The 22,014-nt window shown below is 41.5% G+C and overlaps 2 protein-coding genes across 2 annotated transcripts in view; one reads left to right on the top strand and one right to left on the bottom strand.

Annotated features, from left to right (window-relative positions):
* gas7b (growth arrest-specific 7b) overlaps positions 1–22,014 on the top strand; it is a 69,510-nt gene that overhangs the window by 40,521 nt on the left and 6,975 nt on the right. Inside the window, exons 6-11 of the mRNA XM_085760999.1 lie at positions 3,634–3,723; positions 7,923–8,038; positions 8,246–8,320; positions 16,986–17,064; positions 20,178–20,306; positions 21,192–21,315. Of these exons, the coding sequence (XP_085617125.1) occupies positions 3,634–3,723; positions 7,923–8,038; positions 8,246–8,320; positions 16,986–17,064; positions 20,178–20,306; positions 21,192–21,315 (613 nt within the window). The remainder of the gene's footprint in view (positions 1–3,633; positions 3,724–7,922; positions 8,039–8,245; positions 8,321–16,985; positions 17,065–20,177; positions 20,307–21,191; positions 21,316–22,014) is intronic.
* Positions 13,994–15,393, bottom strand: LOC146967573 (uncharacterized). The gene has a single exon (XM_085762141.1). The coding sequence runs from the start codon at positions 15,311–15,313 to the stop codon at positions 13,994–13,996; it is 1,320 nt and encodes a 439-aa protein (XP_085618267.1). The 5' UTR covers positions 15,314–15,393.

Here is a 22,014-nt window from a genome sequence, read left to right as displayed (position 1 = left end):
ATCTCTCAGCTTCCTTTGTGGTGGAGCCTCGCTTGATCGCAAATTAGGTCAGGAGTCCTAAATGACCCTTCTCCACTGTCACGTGCAGTTTATGATGAAAATGATGATGGCAGATGATTTACAGCTTGAAACAGTGAATCATAAAAAGCAGCTTCTCATTTTCAGCTGTTGATTGTTCTTCTATCTCCTACAGCAAACTGACTATTAAATGAGGATCTTGTAGGTTTTAAGGTCTTAAAATAATCTTTTTATGACGTGACACTAAAAGCCTCAGGCTAGTGCAACTTTCATGGAAACTTTCATAATATCAAATAACACAACATTTCCTGCCATTTGCAATATTTTTTTTTACAGTGTTGCTCAGTCCGATCCTCGTCCCACTGCTTCACTTCCTATTCACTGTGACATATTGTGACAAATAAAACTGTAGCATCATTTATACCTGAAATACAAAATATAGTAATAAAGTTATGTACTGTAGGTATTATTGAAATACCCATCTTAGTGATATAGTTTGTTGTAATATTGATACTGAACTGGGATAATCCAGTCCAGAGCTGAGATATTCAGTTATGGATATGGATATTTGGATGTATGAAAGAGCTACATTCTTGTGTTAAAAGTAATTGGCCATAGCATTATAGCACGTTACTATGGAAAAACACACTGGGACAAACAACCCAAAGGTTACATTTATGTTTTTATATATTAAAATCCTCTGTTTAATTTTCACAGGAGCGATATATCTGTGCATGACAGGAGGTAGTCGATGCGTTTTGCCAGAGTACCAGTTGCTGCAGTGTGTACGATCAGACCAAGCTGCCAGACAGTGGAGGTTCCAGAATAATGACGTTAGCTGATGACATGCTAACTATCTGCCTTGGCAGCACGGTTTATGTAAAATACCACAATATTTTTAGAGAATCTTTTCTAAATCGCTTGTAACTTAACCCTTTCATGAGTAAAATCTAGTGATTCCAGTCCCTGTGACATTTAAGTCTCATTTCCAGTTCAAATTCACAGGAAAACGCAACCAAGTTCAATTTGGACTGAGCCGAAAAGTTACAAGTGATAAAGGGATAGTTCAACATTTTGGCAAATTGGCCCATTGCCATAATCCCTGTAGTCATAGGGGTTGGTTCATTACCTTTAATTTTCGGTGCATGTTGTTTGAGATCCGTGGGGCAGAGACGCGAGCGGCTCAGGTAATAGTGTGTAGTCCCCTGTCCCTCATCAAACTCATCAAATACCCACAGTACATTAGATTGTGTATTCGATGAGTTTGATGAGGGACAGTCGACCTGTACCGTTAACCTCCATTGTGTTCACTGAGCAGCTCACATCTCTGCCCCGCAGATCTCAAAACAACATGCACTGATAATTAAAGGTAATGAACCTACTGCTATGACTATAGGGAATATAGCAATGGGTGAATTAGCCAAAGTGCTGAACTATCCCTTTAAGTTGAGTCTGAAAACTCACTGTTCATAAGAAGGGTTTAATGAAAGGTCATCTGTGGAGAACACTTACAGCCAAGGATGCAGACAAACTAAACCCCTCACTGGAGGATGTTGGAGGCAGCCTGTCCCTCTCTTAACAACAGTTGTTAGGGGTTGGGGGGCTCTAAAGCCTGTGCTTTGTCAACCTCTGGACCTCAGCAGTGATTAAACACAAATCCATCCCTCAGACAAATTATAAGCTTCATAAACCAAGATAAGGTTGAATTGGAGGCAGTTTCCTTTTTCCCTCCCTCCATTTCATTCTGCAGTATTGGCTCTGGAAAAGTCATCAGTGAAACTGTGTTTGTCAGTTTGTGGCCTCGGACAGAGGTGCTCTCTGATGCCACCAACATTTTTTTTTTTTTTTTTTAAATAGAAACAGAGGATCCTGGCTGAAGGCTGTTTAACTCCTGAGGTTAATTAGAGTGAATGTGAGAGGAGATAAAGCTCCTCTTGTTTGCCCTGCAGTCTTTGCTAAACATGGAGCCTGTTTGTATCTGTTTATTGTGAAAATGTGTTGCTTCATTTATTCCCCTCACTCCCACGTAGGCTGCACTTTTCTGTCCCTGTCTTTGAAGAAACTTGAAGGCTTGCCTGTGGCCCTTAAAGAATAATATTTTACAAATAATAATTATTGTTATTAGATAATAGATAAATTGAAATGACCTGACTACCCTTGGTCACATGATCCACCTAGACATGCCCCTGCCGCTGCGAGAGACGGGCTCGGCCGAAAACCCGACAGACGCACTGTAACACGAGAATTATTGCTAATTGCCTTTTTGCTGTAAAAATGGGAGTGGTGTGTAACTGGTGGCCAGGTTAGTAGGTTTGCGGTGGTATTCGTGTACATTATTAGATATCTGGTAAAAAATAACCTGACGAAGTAAATATCCTAACCCTGACCCCGCCAGCCAACCACACAGTGTGCTGCTCGAGGGGAGAAAGTACTATGTGAGGCTTCTTGTTTCTGTTTTTGTACGTCTCTACGTCTAGGTCTACTAAATTCCAACTGTAATTTTCTCACCCTCTCAATTATACATGAAGACTCATATATATACACTTTTTTTCTTTTTTTTTGAGCACCTGTCCCTCCAAAGGTCTCTGCACGTAGATGTTTGACGACTAAAACCCTTCATCTAAGGTGTAAAAGTTGATTCGTAAATGTGATTTAAAACAGCATGCACATAGAAGATATGTTGTCACAGACAGATGACAAATAAAATAGAGCATTCCCATGATTAAAATTAACATTTTTCAGGTTTGAAAACTTATGAAAATATTGGATATAATATACAAACCTAACTGGAAAAACACACAATAGTTGTTTTTAGACATTTGAATGTGATAAAGTTACGTATTATAACTTTAAAGAGAAATTGTAAGAGAGCATCATCTGACACAGAGAGTACTAGAGTGTCATGAACTCGGGCCTATTCAGTTGAAACGGCGCAGCAGAACAATGCAGCTGACAGCAGGGAGTCCTGCAGCCAGCAGCCACAGCACCGTGACAACAAGGAGACAGTTTACTGCAGCAAGATCATTAAAGGCACTGTGACACATTTTTACCAACTTCACAAACGGAAGCCAAACGGTTTTGCTCCTCTGATGGAACTGTATGTTTATCACACAAATGGACATAAATCTGTGGTGGATTCACAGTACAGATGTTTTAAAAAGTCATCAGGATAGTTCTGTATCAGTGCCTTACATGGGAGGACTTACAAGTTTTAAAAATACACAATCGCAGATCGAAACACTGACAGGAGCAACAACTGGGGACGAGACTGACCCACTGCTTCTGTGTCTGAGTCTGGATGGAGAGGGAAACTGGTCTGTTTAGTGATTGTTCTGGGACAGAGCAGAGAAGTACAACTTCAGAATGAACAATGAATCCCAGAAAGACCGAGCACCAAGGTTGTGTACTGACAGAGTCCCTGAGGACAGAGTGTGTAGAGACATGAACTGGAGACTTGCAGTTGTTGGTTACCAAAGCAACAGACCTTGAATACCAGAGCAAAAGTGTGTGTGTGTGTGTGTATGTGAATACATGAGGTACTGTGGAGAAAGGTTGTCTGTTATAACAACTACCCATTAAACCGGCCCTCTCTCTCTCTCCCTCTCTCTCTCTCAGATTAACTGCGTGACGTTCCCGTCTCCTGCCTGCATGCCGGAGCAGCAGCTGCTCAAACCGGACGAATGGAGCTACTGTGACTACTTCTGGGTAAATAACCCTAGCCCTCAACATTTCAGAGGCTGTAAAATAAGTTTTGTGTTTCCCCACCACACAACCTGACAGTTGAACATGTACATCTCCTGCATGGAGATCAGGTACTTCACCCTTAACACCCAAAGACACACCGCCTCCCTCTCCAGTGTTGGGTCTGATGTTCTGGACGGCTGGTAAACCTTCATATGAGATGTTCCGAAGATCCTGCACCAGATTTATGATTTGTACTGTAGATTTCACACTGTGTGATTGCTGCCTGTCCACCAGTCACAGTACAGATAGGAACATGTAGTGACTTTTATGACAACTCCCATAAAGGCAGTGTGATGTAAACATGACAAAACATTTAGGGCCAAAACACCAACTGAAAAACAAAAGACAGTGACAGAGGTAAAGCAGCTGTGATAGTAGTGACTGGGCCAGAAACAGAAACTCATTCTTCTTAATGCAGCAGCTTCAAATCCGTCCTGGGCCCTGTGCTGCACATCTTCCTCTCTCTCCAAAATGTGACAGAAAACACAGCTCAAGGAAGAAAAACAAACATCAACTAACTTGTTCTTCTGTGTTTGGTTTTGACTCATGGTTCTCCAAGCGTAATGCCATTATAACCCTGTTATTACCACTGATAGACACTTGCTACTGTAGTCACAGCCTTGTTTTCAGGTCGTCTGTCCATCCGTCTCAGACACACTGTGTCAGTAATGGCTTAAGTTAACTTCAAATAAGACATGAACATTCACTATGACTCGATGATGAACAGATCATAATCATCACTGGGCCTGAGTATCGCTACTGATTTACTGAATCGATTGGATTTCCGATTCGATATTGATTCATTTCGAGATATTTTAGTTTAAATCCCAGTTTTACTCGGTTATCAAAGAGATTTTCACAGAATTAATGCTGCAGATTGTACAAAGATGGAACTCTCTAAACTGGTGCGTTATCAAAAATATTCATATATACATAAAAAATAAAGTGAAAATTTATTTAACATGACTCACTACAGAAGGAAACAGTGCAACTCTTCAGTGCAGACGTGGCTGCTAGTTAAAGTTCTACAGTCAGTGTGTGCACTTCCTCAGTGAATGGACACAACATGTAAACAACATTTTATTCCTAAAAACAGGGCGGAATTTAATTTTTTTTTAGGGCAGGTGACAGTATTTTCTTATTTACAGAGTGATAAAAAGAGATATCCAAAATCCCCTCTGTAGAAACTTCTGACTCTAATATGTCAACAAAATAAAACAAAAATTTTGAAAATGGCTTTATCCATTGTTCAGATTTCTGTTCTGGAAATGTATGAAAATACGTACATATTTCATTATATATTGCCTCATTCACATATTTAAGCATACAATTTGACAAAACTTGTAATACAAAACATATTTGTCTTAATGTAAGTGATAAACTTGGGAAGTTTCATGGTGATATCTGTTAGTTTAAATCTTTAGTGTCTCACCTTAAACAGTGGTTCTCTGTTGACATTGCTGCTCTCCACAGTGAATCATTAGATGAAAATCCCTGAGTCCATGTGGACAAAAACAACACTGGCCTCTTTTCGTCTTTGAACATGACTCTGTGTTTATCTCGTACGAGCGGCGTTGCCCGCCGAGCCCGCCGCTCTGTTTGGTGCGGTCCCTCCCCTGCTGGGTAATCTCTACCAGGTGTGGGGCTGACACACGGTAGAGGTGACAACACAGTGGGAGGAGAGAAACCTGGAACCAGACTGAGGGAGTGGGAGTTTATATGAAAACAGGGCCAGTTTATGAACCAAACCAGCCTCTGAGTGGACTGAGTTTATGGGATGTAAAATCACAGTGATGACATTCACTTAAAGAGCCAGTTTTCTGTCAGGTTACTGCAGTCATCTGCTGCTGCAGATGGTAACCAGGTCAGGTCACGCAAACTTTTTTCTGAAATTAAAGCAGAAGTAAGCGATCCGGTCGTTTTGGCTAACTTCTTGTCAGCCGATGGAGTTAGCAGTCCCCGCCCTCGTCCCTACGTCACCACATTCACGCGCATACCTTGGCTGCACACACAGAGAGGACCGCCCCTTTATGCCGTTCTCTCTCCTCATTGGATAAAGGTTGTAGGATACAAGGAAAAGTTTCTCCTCGGCTTACAGCAGAGCAGAGTGACCGACAGACCCGTGTTTCGGACCAAACACTCTATATAAGTGATTGCTGTCGGAAGATATAACTATTTAAGACTTATATTAACACAAACATTCCGCTTACTTCTGCTTTAAGGATGAGGTTGTAATACACAGCTCCAACATTAGGTGAGACGTCATTCTGAGTCAGTGATGATGTAATTATGCTGCGTTCGAGACAAGTTGGAACTCGGATCTTTCCCAGTTGAAAACTCTGAGTTCCGACTTCAAAGTGTTCAAGATGCACCAGGTCAGAATAACCAAACACATGGCAAACCGGGACAAACTTTGCATTCAAAGTGCCTCACGTAAGGCATAAAAACACTGCAACGGGCATAAAAACAATTTAAAAAGAACATTTCAATGTATTTTGGCATTTAAATGCATTTTAATTGATGTTTTACCGTTGTGTGCCTCTGCACGGTGCAGATTTGTTGTATGACGTCAGACAACTGATTCTCAGTGAAGTTGCCGAGTCGGAGCTCCAACTTGATGTGGCGTTTAATTGCACTTTTTCAAGTCGGAGGTCGGAAAGATCCGAGTTCCGGCTTGTCTTGAAGGCAGCATTAGACCCCATCATGATGTCATCATATTTAAAGGAGATGAGGAGGCGTGAAGTAAAGGGAAGAGGAGGGTACTGGTGATATGGATGTGAGATGGACAGCTGACAGCAGAACAGGTTGGATTGGCAAGGTCAAATCTGATTGGTCGCTGAAACCGCCTCAAGTCAGCGGATAACAATAAGTAGGTGAGAGAGGAGGGAGAGAGAGACTGTGAATGAATGAGGCGTGACTAGAAGGTGGTCTTTTTAATCAAGCGCTTAGTTTCACTTATCAACTTCTTTCGTATCCGTTACCTAGCAACTGTTGCCTCTTCCCTCGTCTCATCTCATCTCACAGAGTTATTTTTGTAATTGAAACTTTTCCAAAATAAATAAATAAATAAACAAAACACAAAGTGCATCAGCCGCACCACAACCAGGAGCCTGTGCACAGCTGCTCACAGCTGATTGGCTGAGAGCAGCCTGAGTGTGAGGCTGCTAATGAGTATGTGGAGAACTTTAGTCCTCTGCAACACCATGGAAGTTTCTCCAGTGGACACGTGGGGGGGGGGGGTCCATGGCCCTTTGCTCCATATCATCCTCTCTCTCTTTCCCTGACTTTCTTCTGCTCTCTCTGTCTCATTTCCATTGTTACCACACTGTGTGGTAATTCATGAAGTTTCTGTGAGTTTCTTCATTTCTGGAACTTTCTTTGTTGTTTTCTTTTTTTTTTTTTATTAACCTTCGTCTTGTTAGCTTTCTGCTTCCATCTCTTGTGTCAGTGTCGGTTTTGACCTGTCTTAAATCAGCTGTAAAACACAGTAAAAACAATTATTTATCATCCCTTTTGTTTCTCATCTCTTGGTTACGTTGTTAGGCTTCCTTATCCATGAAAAGGTTGGTTTTGCACTTATGATTTCAGTTTTAACTCTAATTATTGTTCTTATCATTATAACTAGGTTGAAACCGACCCTAACAACACAAATGTCATAATTTTAACCAGAGCATTTTAGAATTTAGTGAAAAAAAATCTTGTTTTATTCTGTTTAAATAGAAGTTCTTAGAGCTTTTTATGCCTTTATTGGATAGTAAGTTGTGAGAGACAGGAAACAGGGAGGCAGAGAGAGGGGGAATGACATGCAGCAAAGGGCCGTCCGATGCAGGATTTGAACCAGGGCTTACTGCAGCGAGGACTGTAGCCTCTGCACCACTCTACGCCCCACCCGTTGTTTTATAATGAGAATGTTTGTGCCACGATGTTTGATGCTCAGTTGTTATTTTACATATATATTATATTTATTCTACATAAACAGACTGGTTCAGGCAGCCATGCATCGTATCCATCCTATCAGAGGTGGACTAACTGTCTGATAAAGCCTCAGTAGCTGCAGGCCTGTCATGTTTCCCCTCTGCAGCAGGTGATGTCATCAGGGTTTGATGCGCTCTGTATTTGATGAGGATGTTTCCTGTGTGCTCGCTGTGTTTATCTCACAGACTGATAAAAAAGATCCCCAAGGCAACGGCTGCATCACAGGATTCGAGGTGTTGCTGCAGAAACAGCTGAAGGGAAAACAGATGCAGAAGGAGATGGCCGAGTTCATACGAGAGAGGTATCAGCTCCTTCATCTGCTCTCTTGTGTTTTTCACAGCAACCATCAGGTTACCATGAAAATCGGCCAATAACAATGACCACTTCCGCTTTTTTTTTTGCTCATTCATGTACATCAGCAAGTTGCACAATACAGAAAATGCACATGGAAGCAGTCAAGAGTTGCACAAAGGCTGTGTGGTAATGAAACTCTCCACTTCCTCCTCAGGATAAAGATAGAAGAGGAGTACGCCAAGAACCTCTCCAAGCTCTCCCAGATCCCTCTTGCTGGCCAAGAGGAGGGGTGAGTGAGACAGACAGACCGCTCTCATCACACACACACACACATACACACACACACAGCTGCAAAATAAATAATAAAACCTATATGTCAAGCCGTTTTTCCACTGCAGCTGCAGAGGCTGTAACTGATGTGCTGTTGGGCCCCTCGCTCCACTGTGTATTCTCTAATAATAGTAATGATTTGGCTTTTGAGGACATTTTTCCTCCAGGAAGGTCAAAGGTCAGAGTCGGTTACAGACATGGAGCTGGTAGGATGTCAGAGAAGGTTAGAAAAATGTTAAATGACAAAAAAAACCACAGCTTTAAAATAATGTGACAGATGAGAGAGGTTTCAAATGACTAAAAAATCATGGAAGAGTTTTTTTCCCCTCTGTTTTCTTAATATTCAACCTGGAATAGAATGAGTTGTGCCTGTGTCTTTTATTTCAAAGTGAGCTGATTAGCTTGTGCTCAATGTGACCGCTGATGACTCAGAGTCACAGTACGACCATGTTAAATACACTGGTGTTGTGTTTGTAACTGCAGCACAACTAGAGATAAGGCTGTGATAATCAGTGAGCTCATGATGAACTTCCTCAGGGCCCACGGGGCATTACTGTAATGTTGACTTGTTGAATCAAACTTCACAGTTGCATGAATAGTTGATCAAATACAAGCAAGCCAGGTTTATTTATATACAGTAGCACATTTCATCCCACGTGGAAGCACAATGCACCTTTTCGGTCAAAGTGCATTGTATTGCTTGTTGTGTTTTTGTTTTGTTTTGTTTTGTTTTGTTTTGTATCTATACTTCTATATTTGTCTATTGTATTTGTTTTTACAAGACCGAAATGTGTTTTACAGAGCATTACACAAGGCAGTTAAAACAATAGGCCACCAAAAATTAAGAATAATTAAAATAAATAAAATAAAATAAAAACACTATTAAATTAATTTAATAAAACACGGTTATAACAATACAAATAAATAATTAAATAAAAGTAAAATAAAAGTAAAATAAAATAAAATAAAATAAAAAACAGTTAAAACTATACAAGCACATACCGGACTACTGAAAGGCACAGCTAAAAAGGAATGTCTTCAGATCTTTCTTAAAAGATAATAACGTTGGGGCGCATCTGATGTGCAAGGGAAGGCTGTTCCATAATCTTGGGGCAAACAGTTTAACTAAAGGCAGCCTCACCAGTTTTTATGTTGACCCTGGGAACATTTAGATGACCTGCTGCTGATGACTTACAGTAAGGGGTCTGTCTACCTGGCTCATAATATTAAAGCATGTCCGACAGATACTGAGTTACCAGATCATGCAGGGCCTTAAAAACCAGGGTTAAAATTTTAAAATCAATTCAGGGAGCCAGTGTAAAGACCTGAGAACGGGCGTTATGTGATCATAATTCTATTTTCTCGTTAAAACTTGAGCAGCTGCATTTTGAAGCAGCTGCATTACAGTAGTCTAGTCTATTTGATATAAAAGCATGGAGACGTTTTTCAGCAGGATAAAAAAACACCTTACCTTTTACGTAATACAATGCAGGTATAATTCAGGTTTCAGATTTTGAACCAAGTCTTTGACCTTTAGAGTCCCTGAAACTCTGCTGCTCCTGCTGATTGATAATCACACCTTGTCTTGTCAGAAACCTCAACTCCTCATATTATTCTTGAGGCAGGAGGTGGAGGGGGGAGGGGGGGGGGGTCCAGTTGTCCCTTCATGTGATGCAAAAATAGAGCATGATGTCATCGTTCAGCTTCATCACATTTATCAGTGTTAGTTTGTCTGTTATGAGCCACAGAGGCCACAGTCTGCTCTGTCTGTACATAACTGCTAACATGATGCAGGCTGCTCCTCACTGATGCAGTGTAAATCACTGGACGCTTTGATCTGTGTCCTGCAGCCACAGGGAGAGGAGGGAGGAGAGAGAGAGGCAGGGCAGAGGAGGACGGCTGGTGAGAGTGACAATCTGAGGGGTCTGATAGTTAGTTGGGTGTGTTGGAGGTTGTAATGGAGGGGTGGGGGTAGAGGAGAGTTACAGAGGAGATGTCACACAGGATGCACACGATCACTGGCTTATATTTCCCCTTCTTATTACAGTACGTTACCACTGAGGGTGGATAGGTTAGACTCCCCCAGTCATCAACACTTTAACTTTAACTCATATCTGCTTCATGTAGGTCACGTTGGACTGATCCATGTTGAATTGTGAAATATAATGTAGTGGTTCCTTTAGACTTTGTCTTGTGTTAGTGTGGCACCCTGATCATTATTCAAGAAAAGACACTTGTATAATATTGTGAGTTTAAGAGAAAAAATAAATAAATACAGAGTGTGTTACATTAGCTTTCTACTACCATCTCTGTGTCTTAAATCAGCTGTGAAATACACTAAAACCATTTTTTTCCTCCAGTTTGTTTCTCATCTCTTGGTTACATTGTTAGGCTCCTTATCCATGAAAAGGTTGGTTTTGCACTTATGATTTCAGTTTTAACTCTCATTATTTCTTATCATTATAACCAGGTCGAAACTGACCTTAACGACACAAATGTCATAATTTTAATCAGAGCATTTTGAATTTTGTGAAAACATTTTTTTTTTGTTTTATTCTGTTTAAATAGAGGTTCAAAAAGCCTTGATGCAATAAACAAATTTATGTGGTACTGTTACGCATCAGAAACCTAAAAACAGGTCAGTGGTGACCCTAACACAAGAGGAAGGTTAACACTCAAGTCAGTCAATTATGTTCTAATATACTTTATGCACATATACAGTGTGTTTTCAATGCAAATATTTTCATTTCCAAGTGACAGATAGATTGCATCCACAGCGCTGTGTTTACCCTCAGTCTCACCTGTTGACTCTGCCGCTGTCTTCCTCCTCCTCCACCTTTTCGTTTCTCTCCTCAGCAGCTTCTCTCCCTTCCTCATCCTCTCCTGCTGCCTCAGCAGAAAAAGCAGCTCTTGTTGAATCCTGGAAATGTTTGAAATGAAATGAAGTGGATATCTAATCGCACTGGTCAGAACGTTCAGCACGGTCACCTGCAGAGACCTGCGGAGTCTGGAGAAAAGTTTTTTCAGTGTGGAGGGAGCAAACAGAGTGAGAGTTACAGTAAAGAAATGATATGCATCGTCTATGAACCTTCCTCCCATGGATGATGATGTGTAGGAGGACAGGCTGTTCAAAAACAGAGAGGCACCAAAATGATTCTACAAAATATGGGTGAACCTGTAAAGTGACAGTGTCCTTTCTCCTTTGCCTCCTTTCACATTGCCAGCTGGTCAGTTTGTCTTTGTGCTTTCCTTCTGTGTAGAGACCAGCGACTTGGTTTGGACGGTCACTTCTTTAAAATCTTTACCACAGTTTCTTCATACTCTGTTTTTGCTGAACAAGGTTTGAGACCGAAGTGACGACATTGTATTGGAACAGCAGAGAGGCAGAGAGAGAGAGAGGGGTGGAGACGGTGGCATTAAGAAGGAAATCAGTATGTGGTACTTTTGATTTGTTCAGCCTGATTGTTAGCAACTCCATATTTCTACATGACTCATCAGACATTTGATTTCTCCCCTGTTGTTATTTCCACAGTGACAGCAGGGGGCTGACTTATCAAATGACAACTCCACATGTGTTTTCAAACTTTTTCAAAAAATGTCATGTTTTATCACATCAAATTTATAGACCTTATACAGCCTCCATGAACAAATGAAAAAAAAAAAAAGTTTCTTTGTTGTTAGCCGTGTCCTGGTTTGACCTAGTTTCTGTTGGCTAAAGCTAACTTAGTAATGTAGCAAATTGAAGCAGTAATATATTGTTACTATGCTGAATCAGCACTGACTTTATGACTGTGTACTCTCTTGACTCCTTTTGTTCAGCAAACTTTAACTGTTTATGTTATATTTAAGTCTGAGTAAGAGAGTGGGTACACTAATGGGATGATGAGTTTAGCCAGGCTTTAACCCCCTCTGCATGTTGTACATGTACATAAGATAACCCCTCTTCATAATACCAATGGAGGACTGGAGTGGGATGTGCCTGTCCTATATAGAATCCAGATTATGCCAGCCAGCTATGTCTGCCCACACCCAGAACAGTGCAGCACAATACGTCCATTATCCTCTCCCTCTGGCCGCTCTGTTGTCAGACCACACAAATGCTGTTTTGTTGGTCAGTTTCTACCATCGGACCGCTCGCATCCCAGAACCAGGCCATTATTTATCCCTGAATTTACCATTTGTTTGGTGGAGATGTGGCTCCAGGGCATGTGACCAGCGACCACTCTACGTTACCACCAATCGTGCTCTTTATCACTTCTGTTGAGTGGAAGAAGATTAATTTTTCCTTAGATACAATGTGTTGTTGGTGAGTGATGATCGGTCACTGGGGACTGTGAGACTGCAGGGACATGACAGATGAAACCGAATGAGAGTGAGGAACATTTGGAAAGGAGATGTGACTTCTGGTGTTTTTAAAGTACAGAACAGACTGCACCTTTAAGGTCTCTGTCTGACCTGATGTCACCTTTTCCTGTAGAAGCAGTGTGTTTGTGGGCACATGACAGGCAGGAAAAAAATCTATCAAAATAAGTGTTTTCAAGGCGGTGTCAGTTCACTGTGACATCACTGTGGGGTGTGGTTAGAATAACTCAGAGATCACTTCACAGTAGTTCACAATAAAGACAGATGTAGCCTGGTCAGCCAAGAGTTAAAGGTGTGAAAACAAAGGCTGATAAATGGTTTTCTTTGTGAAACTTGCATGCCCTGTAAGCAAAAGGGGTAGTGTGGGTGCATTTTAGGGAAAATAATTATGGACCAAGGTGTTGAAGGCAGGATGTGACGTGGAGGAACGGGGTGGGGGGAGACAGGGGACAGCTGATGGGGGCAGCCTAAAGCTATTAGAGATTACTGTAAACTTAGAATATTTTCAGATGAAATCGAATCACGGACTAAGAAGGAGTATTGTTTGTTACTGTAAATTTAGACCTACAATATAATTTATGTCATTTTCAATTTACAGTAATTGTAGCTGAAATCTGCCTGCTTTAGAAAAGACAACATGTGCATTACTGTAAAACCTTGACAAGGCCTACACATATTTTTTGTAGCTTGCAAGATGTTACAATATATAACAATATATGGTTTACTGACATTTTTTTGGTTGTTTTTTTGTTTTTATTGATTTAGATGGATGGATGGATGGATGGATGGATAGATAGATAGATAGATAGATAGATAGATAGATAGATAGATAGATAGATAGATAGATAGATAGATAGATAGATAGATAGATAGATAGATAGATAGATAGATAGATAGATAGAACGATAGAACGATAGAACGATAGATAGATAGAACGATAGATAGATAGATAGAACGATAGATAGATAGAACGATAGATAGATAGATAGATAGATAGATAGAACGATAGAATGATAGAACGAGAGATAGATTGAATGATAGAACGATAGATAGAATGATAGAATGATAGATAGAACAATAGATAGATAGAACGATAGATTGAACGATAGAACGATAGAACAATAGAACGATAGATAGATAGAACGGTAGATAGAACGGTAGATAGATAGATAGATAGATAGATAGATAGATAGATAGATAGATAGATAGATAGATAGATAGATAGATAGATAGATAGATAGATAGATAGATAGATAGATAGAAAACCAGCTTAGTTGTCAGTGCTGGATGTGGGTGCCCTTGGCTTCTTCCACTTCTGAGGTTTTCTCAGCCCCAGAAAGTGGCGGGTGGTCTTCCATGCTGATGGTGTAGGTGTGTTCTCATGGAGGATCTCCTCAGATACATCAATCTCCATTGGTAGATGGTAGGACAGAGATGTGTTGTTTGTTCCAGTCTGGTGTTCAAATACAGGGTCCTCCACAGGTTTCTCCTGGCTCTGTTGGCCAGTGAAAGTTGCCTGGGGAGTCTGGTTGAGCTTCATGGAGAGCTCCTGGTTGAGAGCGAGCTGAGTGTTATACTGAGTTCTCAGCTCGTCCACTTGTCTCTGCAGAGACATTTCTCTTTCAGCCGTACGTTGTTGCAGAAGACTGAACTCCTGTGCCATCTTCTGTTGGAGAGCTTCCTGCTCGGCCCTCATGTTTTGCTCCAGGAGCAGGCTGTTTGATACACTGTCAACATAAGTTTTGACTTCCGTCGCCAGCTCACGCTGAAGGTTCTCAATCTGCTGTCTGGCTGCGAGGGCGTCAACTTCATGTCTTTTAGTGACTTCATGGAAGGAAGTTCTCAGTTGCTCCAGTTCTCTCTGCAGAGACATTTCCTTTTCAGTGGCATTTTGCTGCAGAAGTCTGATCTCCTGTGCCATCTTCTGTTGGAGAGCTCCCTGGTCGGCCCTCATGTTTCTCTGCAGGAGCAGGTCCTTAGATACACCATCAGCATGAGCTTTGACTACCTTCTCTAGCTCACTCTGAAGGTTTTCAATCTGCTGTCTGGCTGTGAGGGCATCGACTTGATGTTTTGTAGTGACTTCATGGAATGAAGTCCTCAGTTGCTCCAGTTCTTCTTGGAGAGCCTTGTTTTTCTCCTTTTCTGCCTGGAGCTGGGCCGGGAACCTCTCCTGGCTGATTAGATGAGCCACCTGGAGCTCCTCGTAGTCTGTTTGAAGGAGCTTCTTCTTTTTCCTTTTGATGGTGTTTCGCACTTCAGTGGCCATCTTTGTGGTGCTGAGGGTCTCTGGGTCGCTGTACTTTTGGAGTCTTTGCAGGTCTCTTCTTGTTTCTTTCTCCCGCTTGATGAACATCTCCTTGAGTTTCTTCTGCCTGGTCAACTCCTGTTTGGTGTTTTCCAGTTCTTGGCAGAGTTCACTCCTCCAGGTTTGCTCTCTAAAGAAGTTGGCCCGCTCATTATTCAAAAGCTCTTTAAGCTTCTGAACTTCTTGACGAAGGTCTTGAACTTCCATCCACTGGTCCTGGTTTCTTCGTGTCATCTTTTTGTTGTTCCTCCTTTGTTGGTAGACAAAGTTAGATGTAGCCATCTTCTTAGCGATGCTCGATATTCAGTCGAAGTCTTTTCACAATTGTTCTCTGAACAGTTCTGTGAACGAGTTCCTGTGCTCCTATGCTGCTGTGTCACGTGCCAAATGGTTTGTGATACTGGAGATCTAAGGAGCTGCTGTACAGTATAGTAGAGAACTGATGATGTCATAAAGAATAGGATTTTTCCTCCTTTGATGTGTGTGGTGACATCATCTCATGTTGTCTTCATCACAGTGCTGTGAGGAGATGAGAACTGATGATGTCACAATGCACATAAAATGGAATTACACGTGTGGTGACATCATCTCACTGTTACTAGGAGATGAGACCTGATGATGTCATAGTACAAATAAAATGGGATTAGTCTCATAATGTTTTGACCTTTGACCTTGAAGTGTAACAATTCATTCATTATTAGAACTCAACAAAACAGGAGCAGACTCACGTTCTTTAATCAGCTAACTAATCAACACCACAAACACAGAGATGCTACATTCAGGGACTGGATTAGCTGAGGTGACCGGTCTGTCAAAAGACAGAGAGTACAGTAAGATCTTTGGGTCTGTCACTCAGAAGGGCCACATCTATAAACACATGAATTGTATAAAGGTCACCCCTGTACAACCATGAATTAGGAAATTAGATGTAGCAACCAGTACTGTTTCTGTACCAGGCTGTAAACATGTTTCTTTTCTGCAGCAAAAAGAAAAGGCAGTGAGGATTGCTGTCCTGTGAATATGGATAGATACAATTTAGGTTTCACACTGATAAAAAAAAATGTCTTTGAAAATGTTAAGGGAGCCATATGAAGAGGGAAATACATTCATTACATTTATTAGACCTCAAGGATACACACCATCCACTTTAATGGACTGTCTGTAGGCGGAGCTGTTTCCACTCAGGCCTCGGCATCGGAAACCTCCTGTAGAAAAGATATGACATGAGAACATTGAAAAACATATTTGTTTTGATTTCAATTGTTTTCAGTAAGTGCCATTATCAGTAGGTCTGTAGTAGAATGTGATTGAGTGTTCACTGTAAATCGTTTCTCCCATACTTGTTGCCGTGGAGCTGCAGGTGCCAGACTTCCCTCGGACAGTGCTGGGGGGAATGTGCTGCATGTCAGTCTGAGGGAATTCCACTCATGTCTTTTTCAGCGTGAGGCTTTGAAGTGACCCGCTTACCCAGAAAGGCCGGTCGGTCCTGGACCAGGACTGTGTTGTGTCACAGCTGTGACGCCTGAGGAAACATGAAGAGCCTGTCGGCCATAATCACCCGCTTCAAATCAAAACAAACGTCTGGCGTGTAGTAATTACGTAATGTGCATTGGCTAACTTAATTTAAGAGCTTATCTTTGAAACAACACAAGGCGTCTCAGTGTGACAGCCCCCTGTAACCCCCACTGAACTCAGAGCTGAGCTGTATCTCCTGTCCCATACATCCTAATCATCTGCTGAACTGGCTGTGGACCTCAGCCCAGCGCTCCAGATTTACTGGCTTCATGTGAATCTGTGAACTTTTGCTCTGAGTCTGCAGCTGAACCCCAGCTGAGTGTGTGTGCGTGCATGTGTGTGTGTGTGATGCTCTCCCCTACACATAAGTGTGTGTGGTCCTCGCTGGTGTAAGATATTAAACACACACTCTCTCTCCGTTCGTCTTATCTGTTGTCAGGACTCTGGGGGAGGCCTGGGCCCAGCTAAAGAAGAGTCTAGCAGACGAAGCTGAAGTTCACTTGAAGTTCTCCTCAAAGGTATTCATCACTTTTCACTTCATATCTAATTAAGTGCAACTTCCTCCATGCCTGGGAGGAACCAAACCTGGAGGATTCTTATTTTAGATTCATTTATAAAATAAACAAGCAGTAAAGTTCTAGGCCTAAAGGAAGCTATGTGAGCAGAAGTGAACTCAGGATGTGATAAGAAGGTAACATAAGGGACTGTTTACACCACAGCATGATGTCCAAGGTGGCTTCACATTTTATTATTATAACCTTTATTTAACTAGGTTTGTCCCATTGAGATCCAAGATCTCTTTTGCAAGAGAGACCTGGCCAAGAATGGCAGCACATCAAGTTAAAAACAAACAGTTTCAACACATGGTCATATTAAACATAGACAAAAAAACAAAATACAAATAACAATTGCATTTTAGTTAAAAATAAAAACATTTGCACTCCTGAAGCCTGGGTATAATGGGATTTATCATGGACCTAAATACATTCAGAGATACCAGACTATGGAGTTTGAGCTCTGACTGCAAAATGTTCCATGTAGTTGGAGTAGAATATCTAAAAGCTTTCTTCCCCATTTCTGTTCTGACCTTAGGAACAGTAAAATGTAAAAAGTCCTGAGAACGGAGACTGTCGGCCCTATTATTCAAGATTAAAAGAGATGATAAATAAGATGGAATCATCTCAAGAATATCCTTGTAAATCAAGACATACCAATGGCTGAGCCGGTGCACATATAAAGATGGCCAAATTACTTTAGTGTATAAGACACAGTGATGAGTTAGAGCTCCGCAGTTTGTGATAAAACTCAGAGCGCCATGATACACACTATCCAGCACGTGGATGCATTATATCATATATAACACATCCCCATAATCAATAATCAGAAGAAAGGTTTACTCCAGTTTCTGTTTCCAGTGTCCTTCCTTAGCAGACAGAGGGTAAACATAAACACTACATTTATATTCAATCAAATTTAGGAACAAAAAAATACTAAAAAAAAACCCCACAATGTGATTTTTTATGTCCTAACAAACTTGTAAAAACTTTAACCACAACAACCAAACAATGATTTTCATCCCAACCAACAGGCAAATGTACAGTGTTATGTGACAGAAGAGAGAGACAGGTATTTTAGCAGTCTTTACTGTGCTGGATTTAATAAGCATCACAAATCTGTAAAACTCTAACTACTGTAACAGACCCTATGATCAACTAGAATGATCCCATCCTCCATATTGACCGTGGGCTCTGCAGCCTGCAGCACATGTGACTCACAGTGAAGACAGGCTGCCTTCAGATGTGATTACCCTCAGTAAAGAGCTTACTGACGGCACTGTGGGCTGAGGCACAAACGCATAACACTGAGGCCTTGAGTCATTTATCACACACCATCTTAATGGGAAACACTGGAGGTTCCATCCCGGTGTTTGTACAACTCATAAGAAATGAACTGAATATAAACACAGCAAAAATCAGTGCGTTTCTCTGCTGACTTTGAGAGTTAACGGCGCTCGTCCTGTGACTCAGTGTTGGGAGGGAAAAGGAAACACAGAGGGCAGGATCACAGCTGGACTGATGGGGGGGAAATGGAGTCAGTGATGTGATCCTCCAGAGATGCACAGATGTGCAGCTCCGCTCCAGGTTTTCAGAGGGGCAGGAAGGATTTAAGTGGAAATGAACTCTGAATGATGGTTTCCAATATGGCTGCAGGAGGGAGCTTTAGATCTGATACATCTCTGACGGCCCGGCCAGAAGAACCAATGTGTTTTTTAGGATCATATAACCAAGGACACGCCTGAAACAATATTACATCAATATGTTTTCATACTCTGTTGAAGGCTGATGTTGTGGTTGTTGTTTGGCTTTATAACAACAAAAGGTGAACCAGCAGCACAGGATGAGGGGATCAAACATCAGTGGTACATAGCGAACATAGATATCACATAATACAAACTGGAGCTTTAAAAGCAAATACATGGGTTCAGTTACATTGCATGTTATGGATGTGATAATATTGCAGATAAGAGAATTATTACATGTGCACAAGAAAACTAGTTTAGTCAAGAACTTAATATAGCTTGGATAAAAACTTGGAATCTGGGAGTGCAGGTTTTGAAGAAATGTAAATTCCCTGCTGCATCAACACTGCTTCATATGCATGAAGAGTTCCTTGCATCTGGATTCATGCTGTGATTGTAATCTTAAAGCTGCCCGACAGATGTATTCCCCTCAAAAGCCGCACATGCTTTTGGACAGTGAACGCAACACGTCATGAGGATCACGTTCCCTCTCCATCTCCATCGGAGATAAGACAGAGGAGCCGAACGAAAATGGTCTCCCTTTTTCTTCTCCTGTTCTTGTCCCGTTGCAAACTTCTTGTCCTCACATGACGCCGTGCAGCTGAATGTGGAGAAAGCAGACACAGAAACAGCTCTGGCATATGGAAGCGTATTGCATTCACTTGAGTAATTTATTTTTTGGTTTGTTTTTCGGGGTAATTATTTCTGTTTTTCTCAGTAATTTATTTTTTTGAATAATTTTTTTCAGTTTTTTGTGGTAATTTTTTTCCTCCTGTTTTTCGGGGTAATTATTTCCTGACTTAACAAGTTTTCAAAATCCTGTGAGAAGCTCCCAACTGCAAGTAACGTTTAACCGCTGCAGTTAAGCCTCCACTTCATCACGGATCTATTAGGCTACATCTTAGATCCATGAGATACATCCATGGATATGCTCCACCAAAAACACAGTCGAGCTATCACCGGCATTGTAGATTTTCAAAGGAAAACCCCACTCATTTTTCTTATTGTCACTGTGTTCCCAGTAAATTCAGATTTAAATTGAAAGGAAACGACCTGTTATTACAGAACACCACCAGAAAATATCAGAGCAGTCTGATGTACAGTAGCACCTTTATTTTGAAATCAGTCCTTAACGTTACTTGCAGGTGGGAGCTTCTCACGCTAAGTCAGAAAAAAATTACCCCGAAAAACAGAAAATAATTACAATACATCAGAAAATGAGGGAAAAACATTCAAAAAACAAAACAAAAAATATGCTTCCGTACTGGCCTACTTTATTTTGAGAGTGAGTCAACTCTCTCACCATCTCCTGCTGCTGTTGATTGTTTTCAGCTCCAGAGTGAGGTGGAGAAGCCTCTGCTGAGCTTCAGGGAGAACTTCAAGAAGGACATGAAGAGGTTCGACCACCACATCGCAGACCTGAGGAAGCAGCTGGTGGGACGCTACGCAGCAGTGGAGAAGGTACACGCGACAAAAACACAGAGATAACAGCGCAGTCTCCAATTTTTCCCTGTTAAAAACTTTTTTGACGCGTGACCCCATTTTGACATCACAAATTTTAGGCGGAGATCAATCAAGATGCGCCAGCTCAGATACTTTATTTGAACTCGATTTATATTCAAGAAAATGAAAGTATAGAGTTGTTAAAGATTGTGGGTGGTGTTTTAATCATAATTTTAAAAAACTAATAATTTAATACACATTTCAGACGACCCCATTTGAATTTCAGGGGACCCCACGTGGGGTCTGGACCCCAAGGTTGAAAAACAGTGGTCTAAGGGCAGATAATGTTGTTATGATGCCATGTAAAGCCCTTTGAGACAAACTGTCTGTAAAAATGGGCTATACAAATAAAATTGCCTTGCCTCGTGTAACACAGTGGTGTCCTGGTGTTTGGCAGCAGCAGGAGTTCAGAATCATCCCGCTCGGTGATTAAAATTCCACTTCTCCTCCATCAGCAGACGGCTGCTTCCTGTTTCCTGTGTCCTTTCTGTACATGCACAATGAGAAGCAGTTGGCTGAAACCTGAAATCTGTCTCCCATCATCTGTCGTCTCAGCAGCGTTCGCTCTCCTCGCTGATCAACTCATATGATGGAGAGCTGAGCTTTTAAAGAAGCAGCTTTAACACATGCCCACGAGTGATCACAGAGAGAGAGAGAGCACAGCAGACTGCAGCGTCACTGGGATACATGGACTGGAACTAGATAATAGCTGCAAACTTTTATCACTTTAATTATAATGTTTGTTTCCAGAAATGTAGGAGCAGATGATTTATCAGAGGTGGTGTTTGTGTTAAACGCGGGCTGAGAGGATCTGGGAGGTCTGAGCGTCTTTGTCTCCACCAGGCTCGGAAAGCTCTGGCGGACCGGCAGAAGGAGCTGGAGCTGAAGACCCAGCAGCTGGAGATCAAACTCAGCAACAAGATCGAAGAAGACATCAAGAAGGCCCGCAGGAAATCCACGCAAGCAGGTGAGAGGCAGAGGTCCAGGGTTTAAACCTGCTGGGTCGGGATCTCACTTAGATGTGTGTTCTTTTAAATGGAGGGAGGGTGGTGTGTGTGTTAATGCTGGAAGCTCACACATGGAGGTGGGTGTCAAAAACAAACAAAACAGCTGTCTGAGACAAACAAAGTTAGAATGTTCTGGCACAACTTCACCAACTATGAAGATACATGGAGAAAAGAAAAAGTGTGAAGATGTGAAAACTGCAGGAAACAGAATAACTTAATTAGAAAACATAGTAGTGTCATATTTAAATAGGATTAGTATGAGAAATAAAAAAATAAAAAAAAAACATTCATCAAGGTTTCCTCAAAGAGTGGCTTCAGGCCAGTCATTGTCTCTGACTGTGTTTGATTCATGAGCTTATGAAGGCTACAACTCCCCAGACGTTTAAACCACTGACCAAAAGTGACAGTTCAATTGAGTTTCTAGATAAAATGAGCAAAGAGGAACATTTTGGAATCCGACACTTTCCATAAATCAGATGTGTGTGTGTGTGTGTGTGTGTGTGAGCGCTGTCTTCAGCTCAGAGCCACTGACAGCAGAACTCAGACAGCTGGATCAGGATCAGCATCAGGCCCAGGGTCCAGATGCTGTGTGTGTGTGTGTGTGTGTGTGTGTGTTTGTGTGTCTGTGTGTGTGTTAAGTCTGGGGCTTTATCGGCACT

This window comes from Trachurus japonicus, chromosome 19 (genome assembly GCF_045865225.1).
Source record: "Trachurus japonicus isolate A0001 chromosome 19, Traja_1.0".
NCBI lineage: Eukaryota > Metazoa > Chordata > Actinopteri > Carangiformes > Carangidae > Trachurus > Trachurus japonicus.
This window is presented reverse-complemented; position numbering and strand designations above follow the sequence as displayed.

Bases quoted from the DNA above. Each gene is read 5' to 3' on its own strand.
- LOC146967573 (XM_085762141.1), bottom strand. From the start codon at position 15,313: ATGGCTACATCTAACTTTGTCTACCAACAAAGGAGGAACAACAAAAAG.